Source organism: Nanorana parkeri, unplaced genomic scaffold (assembly GCF_000935625.1).
Source record: "Nanorana parkeri isolate BGI_ZX_2015 unplaced genomic scaffold, ASM93562v1 scaffold315, whole genome shotgun sequence".
In the NCBI taxonomy this organism is placed as follows: Eukaryota; Metazoa; Chordata; class Amphibia; order Anura; family Dicroglossidae; genus Nanorana; species Nanorana parkeri.
The window spans coordinates 1,063,191-1,086,671 of NW_017306583.1; the positions used below are offsets into that span (position 1 = coordinate 1,063,191).

The 23,481-nt window shown below is 44.7% G+C and overlaps 1 protein-coding gene across 1 annotated transcript in view; it reads right to left on the reverse strand.

Annotated features, from left to right (window-relative positions):
- LOC108788273 overlaps positions 1-23,087 on the reverse strand; it is a 67,998-nt gene extending 44,911 nt beyond the window's left edge. The window contains exons 1-6 of the mRNA XM_018558013.1: positions 22,831-23,087; positions 14,691-14,764; positions 12,530-12,748; positions 8,758-8,835; positions 3,912-4,111; positions 3,070-3,090 (exon numbers count right to left, since the gene is read on the reverse strand). Of these exons, the coding sequence (XP_018413515.1) occupies positions 3,070-3,090; positions 3,912-4,111; positions 8,758-8,835; positions 12,530-12,748; positions 14,691-14,736 (564 nt within the window). The 5' untranslated portion in view covers positions 14,737-14,764; positions 22,831-23,087. The remainder of the gene's footprint in view (positions 1-3,069; positions 3,091-3,911; positions 4,112-8,757; positions 8,836-12,529; positions 12,749-14,690; positions 14,765-22,830) is intronic.
- Positions 23,088-23,481: the final 394 nt, after the last annotated feature.

Sequence of the window (23,481 nt, forward strand, 5' to 3'; positions counted from 1 at the left end):
ATGTTATATTTAGAGGCGTTCAGGGAGACAAGCAGCAGATGACATCTTTCTTGTACAACTGGCTAAAAAATGTTTGTTAGCTCCAAACTTTTACATCTATCTTAAAAATCAAAATGTTCAGTCCAGCTGTGCCTTTGCCCTGGCCCACAGCTACATCACTAAAGTTTTTTAGCACCAAGACTGTCCCTACAATGCGGCAGCCTAAGGTATCTCTTAGAGTCACATGGGGGAGGAGCAGGCAGAGCAGCATGGCCGCAATGTTTGCAGTGTGCCTGCCGACTCCTTTCTGGCCAGAGTGTCCCAGGTTGCAAAGGCCTGGGCGGGGAGATTTGTAATGCTCATATAGATCTCCCTGCCCAGCTCTTAGCAACATGGGGCGCTCTGGCTGGTGTCCCGCCCAGCTCCTGGCAAACAGTGACATCACTCCTGGCAAGCAGAGACACACTGGTTGCCAGGAGCTGGGCGGGACACCGGCCAGAGCGGTGGCATCACTCCTGCATGCCTTGGTGGCGGTGTCACTCTCCACCAGCACCCCCTCCACTGAGTGTGTCTCCTGTTTAGCACCCCTGTTTAGCACCCGACTGTTTGTCTGGACCAGGGGGGTCCCGAGGCTGGGTGTCACCCGGAGCGGAGTCCGGGTGACACCCCGCCGTGACGTCATCGCACACACGCGTAATGTTGCCGAGCGCATGCACAATGACGCCATCGCGCAAGTGCGGGCGTCTTGTTGACGCTTCCCAGCGGCCATCTTGGTGATGGACGCCGGCAGAGAGAGGAGGAGACCTTCACCTGGTAGGAAGATGTACGCCGCCGGTCCCCTCCTCTCTCCTGACACTGTTGGGTTCTTGGTCCGTGACCGAGTGCCCGGCTTTTCATAGGGGGTGACACCAAAATGACTGTCAGTCATTTTGGTGTCACCAGTGTGCGGGCCGCACATCCCGCACCCCCCCTTGTGACACCACTGGTCTGAACTGAATTTTCACAGTAAAGTGGAATTTTATCTACACAGCTACATAATGCACATTCCATACATGTCTTGACTACTATAACTTCTATTGCCCCACATCCCTAACTTCCTAAGATCATACCATGTGCATAAACTATTGGGACTTTTCTGGTGCTATCTTAATAGATTCACACAACATACTCCTTATAGAAAATCTTTTGTTTTATTATACAGCAACTCTAAAAAAAATCAATATCACAAAACATTATTGTTTAGATTCTTTTGTTTATATGTACCAAATATACATATGTGGGTGGATTTGGTGCATATAGACAGAAGTCATGTTATATATTGTTGATTGAGTTTCTGTAAAATAAAACAAAAGATTTTCTATAAGAAGTATGTTGTGTAAATCAACTAAGATAGCTCCTGCAAACAGGGGCGTAACTAGAAATCACAGGGCCCCATAGCAAAATTTTGTATGAAGTACTTATAGTATATGCACAAGGTATGAGCTACACAATGCATAAATGTGACATGCTCTAGTTGGCAATGGTCTAGTTGGTAATTCTCTTCTGTCTCTGGTGTAACTTACACATTGTTGATAGTTACACCACTGGTTACACGATGGCTGATGATTACACCACTTTTGTCTATTGCCCACAATATAATATAATTTTGCCACCCTCCCTTGTTGGAGCTCCCAATGCTAGGTACCAATAAGGATCCTGAATATTTACCTGTTGGCTGGACCAAGCTCCCTCCATGCACCAGTCACTTGTCAAGTTTAAACTGTGGCTGGAGATGAAACTTGTGTTAGGCAGAGGTGCTGACTGGTTGCCTAGAGAAGCTAATCAGCTTCATACAGTTCCTGCCCCCAGTCACAGCTTAGACCTTGGGTATCAGTGGCTGGTGTATGCAGGGAGTCCGGTCCTGCCACCAGGTAAATATATAGGGGCCTCAGTGGTAGGTTTGCCAAAGGAGCTGCATAGAGGCAAGGTAAGTCATATTATATTTTGAGCTAAAGACAGTTTTAAAAGGAAGAGAAAGTGACAGGTCCTCTTGAAAGCCAACAATTAATATATTTACCGAACTCCCCTGCCCGTCCATTAAGAGCTGTGGATCTAAACCTCATATAAGAAACATATTGCACAATGTCAGAGCTTACACATGGTTAATGACCTGCTCGCCTCCTCCACATGACAGCATTTTGGCCCAGCAATCGGCTGCTCAGGCCTGAGCATTGCATCCTGGGAGGAGGGGAAGAAGGTCACGTGCTTCCTTATCTTGAATCACAACATTTTATTGTGAGTGATGGGGGAAGCGCAGCAAAAGTAAGTATCAGCAGGTGGGGGTATGAGCTCCTAAGAGAACATGCCACTTTGCCCTTAAATGGACAAAGTGAAAGACTTTTAAAAATGTTCAGGAAGATCATTGGATGTTTGACATCAACACAGATAGTTTACTTTCACATTTTAGGGTTTCAGTTCCTGGTGTGCACCAAGAGTGGGGAAAAGTGCTCATTATCTTAACCAGTTGACATCCGCGGTGTTAAACCCCCTTCCCATCCAGGCCATTTTTCAGTATTCAGCGCTGCGGTACTTTGACTGACATTTATTCCGTCATGCAGCGCTGTACTGAAATTAATTTTATACCCTTTTTTGGGGACAGATAGAGCTTTCTTTTGGTGGTATTTATTCACCACTGGGGTTTTTATTTTTTACTATATTATGGAAAAATGACCGAATTTTTTTTTAAAGAAACAGTTTTCCCTATATTAAATGATAAAACATTTATTATTACCCAATTTTTTGGTAAAATATAAAAGATGGGGTCACGTCGGGTAAAAAGACACTAAACATGTCAAGCCTTAAAATTGCGTGCGCGCGCGAAACCTCAAAAAACGATAATACCCAAAATTGGCCATAGGCGACGCTTTAAAAGCTGTTACCGCTCATCAGTTTAGTGTTATCAGTGATTGATGGCCCTAAAATGATTGCTCTCACTGCGACGTTCGCGGCGATATGTAACATGTGTAGCGCAATTGTAATTTTTGCGCGCTGGGGCACCGGACGCGTATTTACGTTTATAGGCGCGTAAACGTGGGGGTGGGGGAGTTAAACATTTTGGGGGGGTTTTTTCCCCTTTTTTTATATGTGGCTTTTATTTTATTTTATTTTTTTATGTGTTACTTTTCTTTTTTTTTATTTATATATTTTTTTTGCACTTATTGTTATTGCTATTATATAGGGGGATAACAATCCCCCTATATAATAGCAAAGGCACACTGACAGGTCCTCTTTATGGAGACATTAGGGGTCTCTAGGACCCCTAATGTCACCTGTGGACCCCAAAAGAAGCTGATGAAGCAGAGATCTGCTTTATCAGCTTCTTCTCTCTGGCTATAGCAGCCAGATGACTGACAGGTGAATGCGGAAGTGATGTAATACACATCACTTCTGCATTCACAGCCCGGAGGGAGATCAGCAAGGAGCTGATCTCTCTCCCTCTTCCTCCTGACGCCCTCCGAGCCGGTCCCGGGCTGCATATGGGGCAGCGGATCCTGGGATTGCAGGTGAGGTGTCAGGGCGGTGGGGTGGAAAAACGAGCACATATAGACGATCGGCGGCTAACCGGTTAAGGGTGTTTGCATTGGTCGGGTCTTTTCTGCCCGTGCGTGCCTGCTAGGGGGCGCGCGCGAGCAGAAAAAATTGCCGTCCGGAGACGGCAACCCGCCAATGCAGCAGTGCCGTCCGTCCGTTTTTTACAACGGGCGGACGCCAAGTGGTTAAAGAACTTAGCAAAGTCAAGAAAACAATTACTGTCTAACAAATACTTATTATTATTATTATTATTATTATGCGATCACTCCATCATATGCAATTATAAACTTTGTTATTACTTAGGTCCGGCCTCTCCCACCTGTACAAGATTGTGTATTCCGGTTGTTGGAGTTCTTCTTTGCTGCAGGTTCCTTTTCAGATGCCGTGCTGTCTGCTGCCGACGCTGTTCCAGAGGGCAGAACGTTTTTCTCAAAATAGCCCGGATTGGTAATGTTCCCTGCCGGGCTGTACTGGGCCACAATGAAGTAGACCTTCTTGCCATCTGTGGCCACCCCATAGCCAACCTCCTTCGAGTCTTTCCACACAACCTGAGTGAAGTGGCCTAAAGAAAGATATTTTTATGTTTATTATCAGAGAAAATTCAAGCTATTATTTTGCATTCAAAAGTTCTGACTGGCTGAATAAATAAGTTTAAAGTGACATTAAACCCTCAGATTTCTAAAATAAAACAATGCTGTAATGTGTGCCTTACTGTAATCCATGGTTGTTTCCCTTTTCTTTGCTGCTCTTTCTTTTAAATCCTCATCTCTTCTCATACTGGGGAGAACTTCCGTTTTGCAGCTGACTGCTTCTTCTCTGGAATGGATACATGGTGTCTGTGTGCGTGCTCCCGACCTGAGCCAGGACTACAGGATGACGTCCTCCAGACATCCACATCCCCGCCCACCTTAGATTGGCAACAGCTGCTGCCTGCATCCTGGCTCAGGTCTGGAGCGCGCACACAGACACCATGTAACATTCCAGAGAAGAGGCAGTCAGCTGCAAAATGGAAGTTCTCCCCAGCATGAGAAGAGATACGATTTAAAAGGAAGAGCAGCAAAGAGAAGGGAAACTACCATGGATCACAGTAAGGCGCACATTACAGCATTTTTTTATGTTACAATATCTGAGGGTTTGATGTCACTTTAACTTTCGACATGTAACACGTTTGTATAATCACCAGAGAGTCAGGAGTGAACAGCAAGTGTGCAGTACAAAGTGTTTTTGTAATATTTTCCCCCCTACTCAACATGCCATGCATTTAGTTCAGCTACCTTGGAGGAATAGATAAAACAAAAAAGATCTGCGCCAGTGATGATGCAAAAAAAGTGAAAAAGAGCTCCTAAGCACTAAAATGATATCTGAAATAATACAAAATATACATGCAATAATGTGCCGAGCTGAAGAAACAATCAAATATAAACAGTGAAAAATACAACAATGATTATAGGCTGAAGTCCCTTGGTGTGTATAAATTTGATACGTCTGATGCTCCAGACCCCTGACGAAGTCGCGCTGGACGTAACGTATGTAGGGCGGAGCATCTGACGTCATCACTTCAGTGAAGCCGGACGGACGGGAGATGAATTACATTTGATGTACTCTAGTACATTGAAGGAATCCCCTGTGGGAATCTTATATGCTGGTTTTCTCTTGCCATTGTGTGAGTACTTGTTTTTATCTAATACATTTTATATTTTTGGATGGTACGCACTATGTGTCTTCTGCTTTGTTTCTTCTCAATCTGATGAGCGTATCTACGACCTGAAAGGATCTATTTTACTCTGATACTATGGCCCCCCCCTCCCCCCCTAAGAAGGGAAAACGCGCTTGAGACCTACTCTGTGGGTCCACAGACCCAGGTGAGCACTATGGATGGGCTCGGGCCAGGAAGCTGACAGCGCGCAGTACTGTCAGTTCCAATCACAGGTACTGAGACATTTCCCGATCTCTACAGCCGCGGACCGGGAAAATGTCTTAGTACCTGTGAATGGCGCTGTGCGCTGTCAGCTTCCTGGCGGTGCTTGGCACGTGGAGCTGCGAACACGCCCGAGCCCATCCTTAGTGAGCACTCCTTTGTCATTTGTGCATTCACTTGGTGGAGGTGAAGGATTATCAAAGAGTCTGTTGTCCTGCACACTATAAAGTCTCCCTCAGAGGACTGCTCATGTTGTTTGTACACATTGCATCACATTGTTTGGATTCGTTATCTACACCACATCGGGTTTGTTTTTTTGGACTTTATCTCACTGTGTATGTTATGTGGTTTGAGTTCAGCCTATAATCATTGTTGTATTTTTCACTGTTTATATTTGATTGTTTCTTCAGCTCGGCACATTATTGTATGTATACCTTGAAAAATGCTAAACTCAGAATGAACAGGTTTCATGTTAGCCCATTGCACAGGAGCTGACTTTTGTGGGATTCACTTTCCTCCATAGTCTATAGTCAGAAGGAAAGGTCATCAATGACAGCTTGTGTATCCTCTCAGTAATGTAATGCTTTCATTTATAAACAGTCTGATTTTGGATCACTAGATGTCACTGTTGTATGCTAACATTTAAAACAACTATTCACATCCAGAGCAGTGAGGGAATTTGTTGAGAACTGATTTACACTTTGGTGATCCATTACCATGCGTTAACGCACATTACTTCCCATTTGAGGTGCCTTGCATTAACCCCTTAATGACTGAGGCCTTTTATCGTTTGTTTGCACCCATGTTATAATCCACGTTTTAGGCCAGAAAATTACTTTAAACCCCCAAACATTATATATTTTCTGAAAGCCAAGACCCTATAGAATATAATGGTGGCAGTTGCAAATTTTTATGTTGCACGATATTAGCGCAACGTATTATCAAACTCAAATGTTGAGTGGAAAATGTACTTAAGTTAAATTTAGTGCCCCAAAACACAATAAAATACACATATTTTTAATAGAATAAAAAAGATGAGGTTACAATGAGTATATAGATACCCAACATGCCCAGGCTAAAAATTGTGTGCATCTGTGTAACGGCGACAAAACTCAGTACCCCAAAAAAGCCCTTAGACAACGCTTTAACCACCTCCCGGCTGGTCGTGGTGAAAAAAACAGCCGGCCGGGAGCTTCCTGCATGTAGCAGGAAAAGACTGTTAGCTCCTCCCACTCGCGCGCGCGAACGGGAAGCTGCCCAGATTTAAAAACAGGCTGCGATGCCTGTTTACATACAAGCGATCCATCCGGCTATAGAGCAGGTGGATCGTTTGTATAACGTCTTGGTGTGTGCGCCCCCTCCGCAGCCCCCCCTCTCGCTGGTCCCGAGGTCCGCTGTGCCCGATGCGAGCCCGGGACCAGCATGGGGGCTCTGTGACGGGATCAGAGGGAGGTCGGTACACGAACTCCTTCCGGTCCCCTCTCTGGTGTCAGAATGCGGAAGTGATGTATATTACATCACTTCTGCATTCTTGTGTCACTCTCCAGCTTCTGTAGCTGTTATAGAAGCTGGTAAAGAAGATCGCTGCTTCATCAGCTTCTTTGGGGGTTCCTAGGTGACATTAGGGGTCTTGGAGAGCCCTGATGTCTCCATAAAGAGGACCTGTCACATCCTCTTTGCTATAACATAGGTGTGTTTCTTAGCCCCCTATGTAATAACAAAAAAGTTAAGTGGAAAAAAAAAATAGGAAAACAATTAAAGTTGCAAAAAAAAAAAAATTTAAGTCACACATAAAAAAGAAGTAAAAAAAAAAACACAATTTTTTTTTCAAAGTCCCCACCCATACATACACATGTACAAACATGCATCGGGGGCGCATACGTGCGAAAACAGCGATTGCGCCCATTATGCCGCACATGTTACATATTGCCGCAAACGTCAGAGTGAGAGCAATAATTCTAGGGCCATCAATCACTGATAGCACTAAACTGATGAGCGGTAAAAGCTTTTAAAGCATCCCCTCTGGTCAATTTTGAGTATGATATTTGTTTGCGATTTCGTGGGTGCACGCAATTTTAAAGCTTGACATGTTTGGTATCTTTTTACCCGACGTGACCCCGTCTTTTATATTTTACCAAACAAATTGGGTTAATTATTGTATTATAACACAATGTCAAAAACCCTATTTTTTCAAAAATTTTCAGTAATTTCTTTTATTAATATAGTAAAAAATTAAAATCTCAGTAGTAATTACATACCACCAAAAGAAAGCTCTATCTGTCCCCCAAAAATGGTATCAAAGTCCCGCAGCGCTGAATAGTGAAAAATGGCCTGGCCAGGAAGGGGGTTGGCCAGCGAGTGGTTAAAAGCTCCTACAGGTCCTCAGTTTTGAGATGCGCATACATATTGGTGCTAGAGTTATTGCTCTTACTGTGGTGTAGCGTGATCATCGTTTTCCTACGTAGTCGCGTGTTTACGCTATGACACGTGTGCTCGCGGGAGCATGGGACTTTAAAAAAAATGTCATTACTTTTAGATTTATTTTATTATTATTTTTAAAAACAGTTTTTTGTTTTTTTAACTTTAATTTAATTGCTACCACATAGGGTGGCTTACAAGCCCCCCATGTGATAGCAGATTGGTGGTGATAGGTACTCTTTAAGGTGATACTGGGGTTCCAAAGACCCCTAGTATGACCTTTACACTCTAAATAAGCTATTGAAGTGCAGATCACACTTCAATAGCTTATTGCGGAGCTTCAGGAGCACAGCAATGACAGCGATGGGACCGGAAGTGATGCAATATGTCGCTCTCACTCCCATAGAACGGGGAGGAAATCAGTGAACGGAGGTTTGCAGATCTCCTCCCCAGCTCCCCACCAACATCCAAGACGCCGGGCCCGTAGGAGGGGCAGCGGAGCCCGGGAAACACAACGGGGGTGTTGGACGGGGGTGGCCCGGAAAAGCGATCTGGCGACAGCTGAGTTGCCAGAATCGCTTCTATTGTAAAGCCGACAGTTGGCTTTACAAATGTAAACAGAGTCCTGGCGTCTTTAGCCACTGGTGAGTTTGTTTAAACAGGCCCGGTAACACTACGGGGTTAAGGCAGCCCGTTCATTATAATGGGCAGCCAACCTTTTTTAGCAACATTTGACACCACATGCCACATAATGAATCCAACTATTTCTTCCTTCCTACCCATCTTCTTTCCTTCCATTTATCCCTCCCTCCTTCCTTGCTTCCTTCCTCTTTAATGCACATATATGTGAGCATGCTGTGAACTTTCCTCACCTGTGTTGCTGGAGAAGCCAGGTCTGCTGAAGTTGTAGTCCTCGATCTCTTTGTACCAGCTGTCAACTGCTTCATTACCTAAACACAATAAAAAGACTCAATGGTATTTGATAATATAAAAAAAGTGCCTCATGCTACAATGGAGAATGATGGGCAATATGACATCGGTCCCTCGCCAACCCAACTGTGAGCTGCAATGATGTAAAACCAGATCGCCAGGCCAAACTCTATTTTCTAATTTTGAATGGAGTGTGGGATGGTTAGAACATGTCAAGTTTTTGTTCCTGTCTGTGTTTCAGTTAAGGATGATTCCCTCACTTCCTGTCCTGGTGACTACATTGAAAGCGAGGGGAATGTCCTCATCAGACTCGTGGACAGCAGTAACAATCTGATCAGGATTCTACATCTTCCCCACTCTGCTAGAAAGGCATTTGTATTGCTTGTTTCCTGTCTTTTGGACAGGGCGTGAATGGAAATATTCCTCAATGTACTCTTCCCAATACTTAGAGCCAGCTAGGGACACTGCAGCTGTCACATGTCGGCTCTATAGATGAAGAACTGAGCAATCACGAATCGCTGATCGCTCAGCTCAAGGCTTCTCTCTGCAGAGAGTAGTGACTGTCAGTCACTGCTCCCTGCAGGGATTCCTACCTCCCCTCTCTGTTCCTCCACTGCTCATTTGAGGGACAGACAGGGGAGGGGGTGGGCACAGCTGGCTCTGGTTCTAGAGAGGCAGAGCCAGCTGTCATTCAGGCAGCGTGGTGGATCTCGACAATACTGTAGGGATCTTTCCTGGCTGCAGCGCGGTTCTGCGCTGTCAGAATATAGTGGGCAGTAGTCTACTAGATATTGACTTAGGTCACAGGAGGGCATTAGTAAATGTTCTCCTTTGGACCAAAAGGGAACTAAAACCAAAAAAAAAAATGGTTTGGCTTAGTTCTCTTTTTAAAAGTATTTTAAAAGGGAAAAAGAAAAAAAGCTGTTACTTTACAGCTTTTTTTAATAATGTTTTTTTCTTTCTGTACCTTCCGTGGTGCCGAATGCTTTTCCTCACGTGAGGACGTTGTCAGTGCTGAGCGGAGGAGCGTCACGTCACTGCTGTGGGCGGCGCTCCAGGTGGGGTCCTAATGTAGGTGGCTGGCAACTGCCCAGAGGACCCCACCTGGAGCGCCGCCCATAGCAGTGACTCGACGCTCCTCCGCTCAGCGCCAACGACGTCCTCACATGTGAGGAAAAGAATTTAGGACCTCGTGAGGTACCTCCATTAGACCTGTGCTGAAATGGGAGGCGCATTGTATTTGTAGTTGTACTATGGATCATGATTTAACCTATTCATGTTAGCAGGGATAATTGAAAAACTCTATTGCTATTCTCTGTACCTTCAGTGGTGTCTCACGAGGTGCCGAATGCTTTTCCTCATGTGAGGACGTCGAGCGGAGGAGCATCGCGTCACTGCTGTGGGCGGCGCTCCAGGTGGGGTCCTAATGTAGGTGGCTGAAAATTGTGAGCACTTCCCACAAGCTGAGCACCAAGACGCGATACAGCGATGCTGCCCAGCGCCAACTACAAGAGACACCGCGTGAGGCAACAGGGATCGGAGTGAAACTGAGTGAGGGAAGCTGGGACAGGGCTGGCTGTAAATCTATTGCTATAGTGTAGTGGAGGTGTGTACTGTATATGTAGTACATATATACAGCACACACCTCCACTACACTACAGCAATAGATTTACAGTTCTCCCCTGCTAACATGAATAGGTGAAATCATGATCCATAGTACATAACATGTAGTTGTACTATGGATCATTTAAAGTCACCTGGCCCTTTAAGAAAAAGTATCGGTAATTGGTATCGGCAAGTACATGAGGGGAAGTACTTGTACTTGGTCTTGAAAAAGTGGTATCGGGACATCCCTAATACTTTATATCTCAATAGCTATTCTTGACCAGAGTTTTGACCAGATGCAGATCTGGACATGGGGCTGACTGACAGTAAGTGTCTGTATAGAGGAGGCCGCCAGCAGGTTCCCTCTGCTGCTCTGCTGCATGCATGTCTCTCAGGAAGTGATCACCAGGGAGAAAGGAGAAGCAATACAGTAAGCTGCTATAGCTCACTGTATTTTTCCTTGAACAGTGACAGGGTGCCGAGCGTGCGCTGTCACTGTGCACTATGCGTCTAATAGGGGCACTGTGCACACAAATATACATGGTACAGTGCAGGTCTCTGTGCCATGTTTAGTTTATTTGGTCCAATATCTTTACCTGTATGAAGAAGATTCTCTGATGAAAGATATGTTGCTGTAGACTTTGCTTTCTGTCTTTCTTATTGCAATAACTAGATACTTTGTATACAGTACAGGTGTGTTAGTGTGATGTCTATGGCCCTATAGTACTAGAAGTGACTGTGTTTATGGGAAATAGTTGATAATTGGCACAAGTGGTTGGATCCAAGGGGGGAAAGCACTACGTGCTTTATCTGTGTGATGCTGGTAACAGCGTATTGCACCATACATATTAGTGGATACGTATAATACCACTTCCTTCCCATGTCTCAAGACATGGAAGAAAAGTGGACGGGGATGACGTCACTGCTAAATGGGACTTCCTTGTCTGCAGTGGCATTTCTGTATGGCATATAATGTAGAATGTTGAAGAAGGTTTCTCCATAGAAAATTGGACACCATATACTGTATTTTCCAAATCTGTGAATGATGAAGATGACTTTGGACACCCTTCCTCTGATTAAAGGGAACCTGCCATGAAGAAGTATAGTGGTTTCCACTGCTGTTTCCTCTGCCTGGCTGTCATTCTCATCCAGTGGCTTCAGAACTTTGAGTCACTGACTCGGAACAAGTTAGCAGTCTGTTGCCATTCCAACTGTCTAATCTGCACGCTTGTTCCATGTTCGTGTCTCTGGAAATACAGAATAGATAGGCAGCCAGGCAGACAGCGTTTTTAGAAGGTCAGCAATGACTGCCCATGGCTTGTTGTCAGTATAGGTCTCCTCTTATCCTGACACCACCCAGTAATAATGCCATGCAACACTTTAACCTTCGTCACCATGTGGTTGTGGACTCGCAGTGATATTGCTTCTGAAGTCCTATGGAAGGCAATGTAGCGCCAGTGGCATATCATGTAGAAGTGGGTTGTGTGTGAAAAAACATTACCCGCAGTGCCATTGTCTCTGCAGTCTGATGGAAGGCAGGGTAGTGTTGATGGTGTACCATGTGGAAGTGGGTTGTGTGTGATACCACGTTACCCTCGGTGACATTGTCTCTGCGGTCTGATGGAAGGCAGGGTAGTGCTGATGGTGTACCATGTGGAAGTGGGTTGCGTGTGACACCATGTTACCCTCAGTGGCATTGTCTCTTCAGTCTGATGGAAGGCAGGGTAGTGTTGATGGTGTACCATGTGGAAGTGGGTTGTGTGTGATACCACGTTACCCTCAGTGACATTGTCTCTTCGGTCTGATGGAAGGCAGGGTAGTGTTGATGGTGTACCATGTGGAAGTGGGTTGTGTGTGACACCATGTTACCCTCAGTGGCATTGTCTATGTACTCTGATGAAAGGCAGACTAGTGTTGATGGTGTACCATGTGGATGTGGGTTGTGTGTGACACCGCGTTACCCTCAGTGACATTGTCTCTGTAGTCTGATGGAAATCAGGGTAGTACCAATGGCATACCATGTGGATATGTGTTGTGCTGACACCATATTATCCACAGTGACAATGTCTCTGCAGTCCGATGGAAGGCAGGGTAGTGCTGATGACGTACCTGGCAGATCCCGGGGGTTGGAAGAACTCTTGTAGTATATGTTTTCCCCCAGGCCCGATTTGCTGTGCTGTAGGCCTCTGATGGACAGTAGGTGGTCAGCCCACTTCTGCGCTGAATTGCAGAGGCCCCGGTTCAGCTGAAGAGGCGGTGATCCATGCCACTTCCGATATTTATTGTGGGCCCCCAGGAAACCTTCTTCAAACTTTTTTGAGTCAATTCCTAATGGACATAAAGAATCAGTTTATTGAAATCATATTTAACCTGAACCTTTCATAAAAGAAATATGAGGGCTGTCATAGCTACCATCCTTCTGACAATGCTAGTCACCTGGCTGTTTTGTTGAACCTTGAATGCTTTCCCACTTTCTGGAACAAGTAAGCAGATCAGGAAAATCAAAGTAGAGCCAGAATGTATAATTTCCTCTTTCTCTGCTTGCTGTGGTTCACATTCATACTTCCATGGCAGAAAATCTGATTAATGGTTTCAAGGAGCTTTCAGGTAGTCACATTTTTTAAATCTAGTGAGAGACGGTGAGGAACCCGCAGTGAATGTGTCTGGAAATTCTTCTCCTGAATTATGATCAGAGGTTTCCAGATCACTAGATTACTTACTAAAGGGAGTGGGATAAATGTGTGCACCACAGCAGTGTCTGGATGCAAAACTGCATTACTGAGCATGTTGGCTGCATTTCAAAGCTTCATTTTCAGGTTTAACTGGAGTGTGCCTTTAACCCTTACTTGACCAGATTTTGTTTGAAGCTTAGACACCAAGACCACATTCAGCAATGTTGATATGCATCTTTTAACCTGAAAATAACTCTAAGACGAATTGTTCTGATTGACAGAGAGTCTGAGCACTAGGAACACACACAGTTGCACATTCCTAGTTTGCTGGTGCAAAAATAATTAAATGGCCAGGGACATTTTACATTTGGACTTAGGACTAGGACTAGGAAGAACTCTTGTAGTATATGTTTTCCCCCAGGCCCATTTTGCTGTGCTGTAGGCCTCTGATGGACAGTAGGTGGTCAGCCCACTTCTGCGCTGAATTGCAGAGGCCCCGGTTCAGCTGAAGTTTTACAAAATATTTATCTTTCTAGGATAGATCTTTCTAGACTTTTTTGGAACAGGTTTATATACAGGACTGCACTCTACTCTGTACAATTCTGAAGTGTAATTAGAGGGGCAAACTCAGGGAAAGTACATTAACATACAACCCACAAATGCTTTAAGGTCTTTAAACCTTTGTTAGGTCAGACAGTGTGCGAATCTATCTATCTATCTATCTATCTATCTATCTATCTATCTATCTATCTATCTATCTATCTATCTATCTATCTATCTATCTATCTATCTACCCTGGCTTGGAGTGGCCATCGGGCATACCAGGCCTGTCACTAACACTTTGGCATGAATTTAACACATGCAGGCCAGCCTGTAAGCTCTGTGGGTGCCGCCCTGCCCGCAGCCCTGCTCTCTGAACTGCTCTCCTCCACCAGGAACAAAGGGTGCAATCTAAGCTGCGGCCAAGGAAAGGAAGGGAGCTTGTTGCCGTGGCAACCAAATGCTAAGCATTGGGTTGCCTGGTCTCAGGCTCCCACTCAGGGGTTAAATGCCTGAGCTGGGGCTCGCTCTAGTTTTCCCTTTGCCCTGCTAACCTATCTGCCTGGTGTGCCTCAACTGCAGCCAGGTCACACAGGCCCCCCGAGATAGCTCCTTCCTTCAGAATCCTGTTTGGCTGCTGAAGAGGCTCCAGAGATCAACTCACGGACCACATCCTGGCTTACTATCCTGTGAGGACCCCTCTCTTGCTGCAAAGTGACCAGACGCCCTCAGCGTGAGTACCCCATCCTAGCTGTACCTTATTGCCGTTTACCCTTTGCTGTGCCCGGATTGCTGCCCTGTAACCCTGGACTATCTATCTATCTATCTATCTATCTATCTATCTATCTATCTATCTATCTATCACCCCGTCTAACTCATACACTTGCATTGTGGGAAGAAGCACAATCACGATGTAGCATTGCACAGAAGGAAGCAGAGTCTGCATATATAATTTCAAATATGGCTGCCCCATGTTCATATAATAAATACAAATTTAAACTACTATAGGGTCCTTTTACATGTCAAATGAGAAAAAAATATTGGCGGATTCTTCATACCTTGCTTTTGCAGACGCAGTCCGGCAAACTTCTGGTTTAATGCCATGACCTATTTGCTGATGGGTAACTTTACACTGTGAGGAAAGAAAGTTGTTTTAATACCATAAAACTTTGCAACCACTAAATCTTGAATATATATAAACCATAACTGCATTACATTTAGATTAGTTTCCACCTTTCTTTATTACATCTCAGTGCTGCCATCTCCTACAGCTTCATTGAAGCCACTTCCTGTCTAAATGCACTCCAGTGATGACTGCGTGGCAGCCATTTGTCAGGGTGGATTTTCTGATGGTAACAACAGCGGACCGTTATAATTTTTGTTGAAACAGCCCTTTGGAGTTTTCATCGGAAACCCATGTGAAATCGTGACAATGCAGGAGCACAAATGAGAGAGATGGACAAAGTGTTGTCACTCTACAATGGGAATTACCTGAACAAGGAACTTTATGGCAGGATCACCAGGTATTATGCTAATGAAAGCTGCAGATTTAAAAAATAATTGAAATTACTTTAAAAATGTCATTAACAGGGTAAAGCTTATATGAGATTTTAGTTATTGGGTTCACATATACTAGGTTAAGAGAGGTTATTTTTTTAAAGTTTTTTGTTATTGTTTACAGTGTTACTGCCTCCATAGCAACGTTTTGTGGGTTCCACTTCTGCCTCTTCTAACCACACGTGAGTCACAGCTAAACTGGTTAAAGGTAAAAATTTACAGCCAAAGAATAACAAGTGTAAGCAATAGGTTCAGTGTTTTATAGGATGTAGCTGGATGTAGCTGGCTGATGCAACAACATGACTCCTGTGCCCGCAGGGCTGAAGATCGGGTTTTAGAGACCACAGGGCCTCTTTATTAAACCCCCAAATATTTTTGTTGACAATTATTTTTGTAGGAAAGTTTCCAGTAATTCTGTTTGTTTATAAAACTAGGCAATGTCACCCTCTATTCTTAGGGAAACCTATTCTAACAGAAATATGTGGTGGGTGCCATAGCTCTTCAAAATGCTGGTTGCTGACACAAATGCTTTTCAGAAGATCAGCAATTACTTTCCCCATATTTCTCTCACTACAGGTTTAACCTTATGTGTCAGACATTCTACTGGAAGGGTGTAATAGCAAATTAGGGGCATAGGCAAAATATTGAAGCTTTTAAGTGTGTGGCTTGTTAGTAACAGGCCTGCTGGGGATTTAATTACAGTAATACAGTCCTCAAACAAGCAGCACTGAGATGGCAACAGATGACACTACAACACTGAACACTAGTAATACCTGGGCACACGTGGCAATAAACAGCCATGCTGGCAATTATAACTATATGTGGTGTGGAAGTGTAAGCCAATGCCATGGTGTAGTTTGGCAACTATGGCACCCAGGACTAATGGGAAATGGTGAAAATACATATTGGGCAACAAAGGGGCTATTACATTATGTGGGCAACAAATGAGCAATGATTGGCAATACATGGGCAGAAAATATTCAAGCATGATGATTTGTAGACAACAAACTGGCAGTTGTGCCAATTCTCGGGCAGCAAATAAGCAACGGCGCTAATACATAAGCAATAAATTGCATGGACAATAACTGGGGACCAGTCTGCACATAAACTTCCAGTGGTCAGGGTGAGGTGCTGGAGGAATACAAGACATAATCTGCGCCTCCTTCTGCCTCCTCCTCTGTAGTGCTGGCTCTTTCCCTCAGTCCATAGTGTGGCTGGAACTGTGAAACTGATTTCAGTGCACTGGCCAGGAATGCCGGCTGGAGGGAACTTCTGGAGTCTTGGAGAGTCAGCCACAATCTCCAGGCCGCTTCCGGAGAGTTCCCAGGCATGTGAATGACCAGACTGGCTGAACAGAATCTTGAATATTCCATTTTAACACCGAAAAAGCGGCTCAGCCATGCCATGCGTAGATGGCAAACAGGGGCTGGGTCCTCATTCCTCTGGACCGGCTCAGCCGGTGGGGTGCGGGCAGTGTGGCAGACCTTTGCTTGCTTAAGGCTGCTGATTACTATGTAAGTAAACAGTCAGCACCCTGCTTTACTCCTAATCAGATGTCAATAAGAGCAACAAATTTGCAGCTCATGTGGAATTACATCTGGTAGACAGACCACAAACAATGCTGCCACCTGTACAGAATTCAGGAATGTTCACATTATCTTCCTCATTACCATAACAGAACAGTTCAAGGGAACTGTTAGGTAGTAATGTAGGTTGTCGTAATCTGTTGAACTGTTTTTGTGATCAAAATCATGAAAAATATTGAAATATCTAAACTCTGCCTTTTTTTTCTTGCAGTCCAAACACCTACTACAGAGCATATAATATGATGCTACCTGAGCTGTAGAAACTACAAATTGTATGCCAGTTAACCCTGTTCTGCTCTTTCTGCAGCACCTAAACTGAAATTTTAACTGGTGGGCATGGAATGATGAGAATTTGATACAAATAAAGATGGTGGGTAATTACACAGGTTAAAGGAGAACTATGGGGTAAGTGTTTTTCCCCATAGTTCTCCTAAGGGTCACAGGAGGACATAAACTAGCGTTCTCCCGTCACCCAAAGCTCAGTATAAGTAAAAGATCCCCAACATCACAAGTGATCACTTGTCTGCCTGATGAAGGGAATCCTGTGAGACCCTGAAACATTGTATCTTGTGTTTTGCATTTGCAACAAGTACGTAAATAAATAGACGTACTGGATTTGCTTTGGAGTGCCGGTGTCCATCTTTTACTTATACTTTGACGGAAGCCACATGTTGACACCTGCTGCACCCAATTCTTATCTCATGGAGCAGCGGTTCTCAGTGCGGTGGGTACACGGACTGTATCCAAAGCTCAGTATATCGCAAGCTACAGACCGCCGCAGCCGGGGACGGATCATGACATTACTGTCGAGATCCACCCAGCTGCGTGAGTGACAGCTGGCTCTGCCTATCTAGAGGCAGGGCCAGCTGTACCCGCCCCCTCCCCATCAGTTCCGCCAGTCAGCGCTGGAGGATTGGACAGGAGAGGGGGGGAATCCCTGCAGTGAGCCGTGAGTAACTGTCACGGCTCTCTGCAGGGACATGATCGAGAAGTGAGCGACCAACGGTATGCGTTTGCTCACTTCCCGATCTATTGAGCCGGCATGTGACAGTTTAATTGTCACACGTCGGCTTGAACTATGAGGTTGAGTGAAAATCACTCACCTCATAGTTCTCCTTTTAAAAACAAATCAGTAGTTATTTAGAGCCTATTCACACCAGGGCGGTTGCCGAGCAGCGCGGTTACTGTGCTGATCTTAAAAGGGAGGTTTTGGGAGTTTTTAATTGCGTTTCAGCGTTGAAACGCAATTCAAAACGCCCGAAACCGCGCTGATCAGCACGGTTCCATTAAAACCTGTATGCAAACCCCACTTATCAGCATGGCAAAAATAGTGCAGGGAGCAGTTCGGGTGGGGTGCAGTTCGGATCATGCGGACCTGCGCGGTCGCATGAACGGTCCCCATAGCAATGTATAGGATTGTTCATGTCGGCGTACCGCCCCAGTGTGAACGGGGTCTTAAGTGCTAAAGGGGGGAGATGGAAGTTTTACAGATCAGCAAAGGTCATTGTAACAACACTTAAGGTGCCCATACACTGCACGATTATCGTACGAAAATCGCGGGAAATCCCGAGAACGTACGATAATCGCAAAGTGTATGGAAGGCGTGCGACCGTTTCTACTGTACTGTTCGAAAACCAGCCGAGGATTGTACAATTTTCGGCTGGTTTGTAGCATGATCGTGAGATAACTGCAGCACGGGCCAGTGTGCGCAAGCGCACACTGCCCGTTCAGCATTGCGGTCATCGGAAGCCTGCCCCGCTGAGGGCTGATTATCGCAAGTACGATCTGCCTGTCCAAGAATCTGAGATCGTACGTTTTTTAATTACTTTGTAAAGTGTATGGCCACCTTTAGAATTATATTTTGCCTTTTGATCGGTGTGCTTACAAAACCTTTTAGTCCCTGTTTAGACCTCGGCGTACCGTGAACACGCGCCATTTCAATGCGCACTTGCAGCTGTTTTTTCCCTGCAATTCCCGCGCGGCCCATCGATTGGGTACTGTATATGTGACAAACACGGGAAAGTATCTCATGCAACACTTTTATCTGTGAGTATCCCTCGTTTTATTCCTGCGCGTTCGATGCACAACAACACGCAGGAAGAACATGTCTTTTCCTAACCCTGTTTGGTGTGCCATTAACATGTCAATGCGCTGCACGTGTTTGATGCGTTGCACGAACACGCGTCAGCGTGAGTGTTTAGGGAATGCAGAGGTGTGAACGGGGACTTACTGAGACGACTATATAGGATGTCATTGCTCACATCTCACATCTCACTTCTGGCTGTCATGCTCACCCTCTAGCTGCAATATTTTGACTCTTAACAAGTATGCAGAGAAGGACATCTGACTTGACTCTGACTTATTTGCTTAGTGATTTAGAAATGTGGAAGCCATAAGCTCAACATAACAGCCAGGTAGATAGCATTTTCAAAAGGAGGACAGCAATGGCAGCTCTAGGATTTCTGTTAGGGTCCCCACACACCTTACGATTATCGTACGATAATCGCGGGAAATCCCGCGATCGTACGATGATCGTAAGGTGTGTGGAAGCCGTGCGACCTCTACTACTGTAAGGTCGCACGACTTTAAACTTACGGACATGTTCGAAAACCCGCCGAGCATCGTACGATGTTCGGCGGGTTTGTGGCATGTCCGTACGATAACAGTCGTACGGGCCGGTGTGCGCAAGCGCACACTGCCCGTTTGGCATTGCGGTCATCGGAAGCCCGCCCCTCAGGGGGCGTGGCTTGCGATATTCGCAAGTACGATCTGCCTATGCAACATAGGCAGATCGTACGTTTTTTTAAGTACCTTACAACCATCGCAAGACAGAAGTCTTGCGATGGTTGTAAGGTGTGTGCCCAGTCTTAGGGTCACCACACATATTACAATCTCCATGTAATATGAGGGTTCTCCTAATTGTTCCAATCAACTGGTATCTAATCTGGCAGGCCCTTGTACTAAATGTTGTTGGCCGATCTATAGGAGATTGTACCAGCAGATTGTAACATGTGTAGTGAGTTTTAGGGAGGTGAATCTGAAAGCTTTGGTTAGAAGGACCAAATAAAAGCTTTGTCAGTTTTTTTCTTTTCTGTATCCTATTTACTTTTAATCCCTGTCCCGCAGACAAAACAGGAAGTGAGAGGAAATCTAAACCCAAAAAAAAGAAACCCCCTCCTAGCCATCCATGCAGCCTGTGTCTCCCTTAATCTGGTGATACCGCCACAGTTTTTAATCTCCCATTGTTTTCTGATAGAAAATAAAGCGGGTGAATCTCCCAAGCATGGGTACAGCCAACAATAGAAACTTGACAGAGGTTCTGATCTTTTCCTGTCCAGCCAAAACTTAAAAAAAGAAAAGTTTGGTCTGTAGATAAGCGTTGGTTGCATACTAAGCACGCGTCGCTCACTTTACCTGTTTAAACTTTTCGGCATCTCACAGTCTTCTCTCTCTCTGTCTCTTCTACATCTCACGAGGTCATGAAAACCAGAATTGTCACTTCCACACGTGTTGTGTGTGCAAAGGCTGAAACCTACTAGAGTTGTATTGTTGTGTTCACCTCCTCTGGGGGCGGCTACAATCTATATAAATGCCCATTGTGTAGCTCGACTTCCTTCCTATTGTGTGTAGTATTCTTAGCCTGCACTCTGCACTTTTTTTACATTTATAAAATGTTAAATCAATTTTTTTAATGTGATTACAGTTTATTTCAAACCTTTCTTTTACAAATAAACATTTAGTACAGTGTGCACTGTAGACCCAAGAGTCCCAGAGTACTATTGGTTAATTAAAAGCAAACGCTGCTTCCTGTCATACTCTCTCTAATTGAAACATGCTATCACTGCAACTTTCTGCTACATTGGTCCTCTCCTCTTAGGCCTTGTTCACACCAAGCGCGGAGCAGGTGCAGAGCAGATCAGTTGCAGACCGGCTCAAAACTGCGTCCAATGTATTCCAATGGTATTTTTTGCTCCAGTTCACATCGCAGCGTGCAGTTGCAAAGCAGATCCAGAGCAGGTGAAAATACTGCAGTAGGATCTGCTCTGCTCTGGATCTGCTCTGGAATGCATAAAAAACACATGCAAATGCCCATTTTAAACTTTTTTTTTTAATTGTTTTTTTTTTTAACCAAAAAGAGCCTGGAACGCATCAAAAACGCGTCGAAACGCGTCTAAAAGACTAGCGTGCGTGTGCAGAAACCTGACCGGATCTGCTCTGCATTTGGTGTGAACAAGGCTCTAGAGCCCATTGACACCACATCCGTTGGGCTGCTCAACCCAGATCCAGCACGATGACAAGCTGAGATCCATTGAGGCTAATTGATCAAAATTGGAGTAGACAAAATCTGGAGCAGCTGCCCAGGGCAACCAATCAGCTTCTCTCTTCAGTTTGTTCAGTTAAGGTGGCCATACACCTTACGATTATCGGACAAAACTTTTCGTCTGATGATCGGCCCCATCATGCCCCGGTTATCGCAAGGTTCAATTAGCCGTAATTAAAGAAAAGCACCTGGGCGAATTGCAGTAATCGACCGCACGTATTTTCGTTTGCGCATGAGCAGTGTAGATCGTACGACTTTTGACGTACGGAAACGCCACTAACCTTGCGAAAATCGTACGATTGGACAAAGTTTTCAAACATGCTTGAAAGTCAAAAGTGGTATGATGTTACAGTATTTGCAGTTGTAGACTGCCCATACACCTTGCGATTATCGGATGAAAACGCGATCGCCTACGATTATCTTACGGTAATCGTTAGGTGTATCGGCAACTTTAGGATTTGAAAATGAAAGAGAGATTCTGATTGGTTTTCATGCACAGCTGCTCCAGGTTTTGTCTGCTCCAGTTTTGATAAATTCCCCTCATTTGTTTTTAACAGGTGCAATTCATTGGAACACACTGCGTAGATGTGCGCTGGGTGAAAATGTAACATGCATTTAAACACAAGGTAAAGTATGTCATCAGCACACCAAGGATCTTCATCCAATAACGCCTTCATTGATATCCAAACATAGTGCCAAACAGATAGCAACGTTTGGGGTCCATGCAGGGACATACTATGCCTTGTGAAGGCACCCTGCATGGTCCCGAGAAGTCTCTATCTGTTTGACACTATGTTTGGATGTCAATGAAGGTGTTATTGGATGAAGATTCTCGTTTTTGTGACTTACTTTACTTTTTGGATATATGCGTCACCATCTGCAGAGTCACATCAGCACCTGCCAAATAAGGGGTATTGACGGTGATACATTTAAACACAGGAGAAGCTGCTGCATTGCACTACAACGCATCACAGCATGCATTTAGAAGATTACATGAAGTATTTTGGCTTCTGCTGTGGAAAAAAGCACATGCCAACACTATGCAATAGGTTGAAAGAAATGTCAGCTCAAGTGAAGTTAATCCATGTAGAAACCCTCCCCCTTAAAGAAAAAATAAAAAATTTCCACATTTGGGCCATGTATGAGCTCTGCCTCCTCCATCCGTGCAGTTCTTCTTGTCTAAGCAACCTATCACTATGCCCGGGGTGCTGTCATGTAAAAGACGAAGGGTTAACCCTAGGCAAATACCAATTTTCAGAAAGTCAATATTTGCATATAATTCTTGCTGGCAGATGGAGGCAGCACTGAGAAAGCAATAGCAGGCCTTACGGTGCCTGCCGTATACCCATTACATTGCTGGGACAGCCCTGAATACAGGTTCACTTAATACCATGCCAAATACACTCAAACATTTGCCAATGAAAGAGCCAAGTGCAGTGTCTACCAATAAAAGCATTACGACAGGTATTCTTAAAGCACTCAGCTCATCAGCCATAGCCAAAAATTGAGTTGTTTTTAGACTGTCCCTTTAAATGTTTCCTCTACCCTTTCGTCAGGTCTATGTGCTGTTTCATGACATGTTCGCAGGATGCGTTTGCTGCTGGGTATGCAATATGCAGGATTATGCTTGCGATACAGGCCCATAACTCCAAAGATGAATCGATTAGAGGATCGCAAGCCAAAATTCAAATGCACAGCTATTTCTAGATGAATAATGAAGCTTTGCAGTCTAACCTTGCTGTCTGGGTAGCGATGCAGCGGGGACGATGGTTGCCTAGAGAAGGGATGCTGGCAGGTCTCCCGTCAGGCTGGCTGAATCTCCTACTGCAGAGCCAGTTACTGATGACAGCTCAGTGCTCTGCACAGGCACAGTGCAAGCAATGACCACAACAGGCGGAAGACAATCTTGCATGCTGTCTCTGAATGACTAACATCAGGAAGGAGCTTGCACAACCGTCTTCTGTACCAGATCGCATTAAATAAAGCTTGCCGGTGCCTTGCAATGTTGCTAAGCACCCTTGGGTGGCATCATGCCTCTTATGTCTGTATATTTGTGTTTACAAAAGCATCAGAGGGCCTCCAGGGAGAAACTAAGCCTCAAAGCAAGCACCTCTGCTTAATGATTTAAATATTTATGTTGGTTAATTGGTTAAATGAATGTATTTATAGTTCAGGTGCCTGTGTCAGATTGCTAGTTGCTAGGAAATCAAGTGATAAAGTGTAGTTCTATGGTGACACATAAAGGATTGGGAATGGGTCCCTCCCAGCATTGCTACCGATATGTCCTGTCCAGCAATTGTCAGGTTATTACCTGCTACTACCTAGGAGAATGTTGGGTTATCTCCAGTCATCTTCACTTTATGAGGAAAGAGAAATAATAGCAGG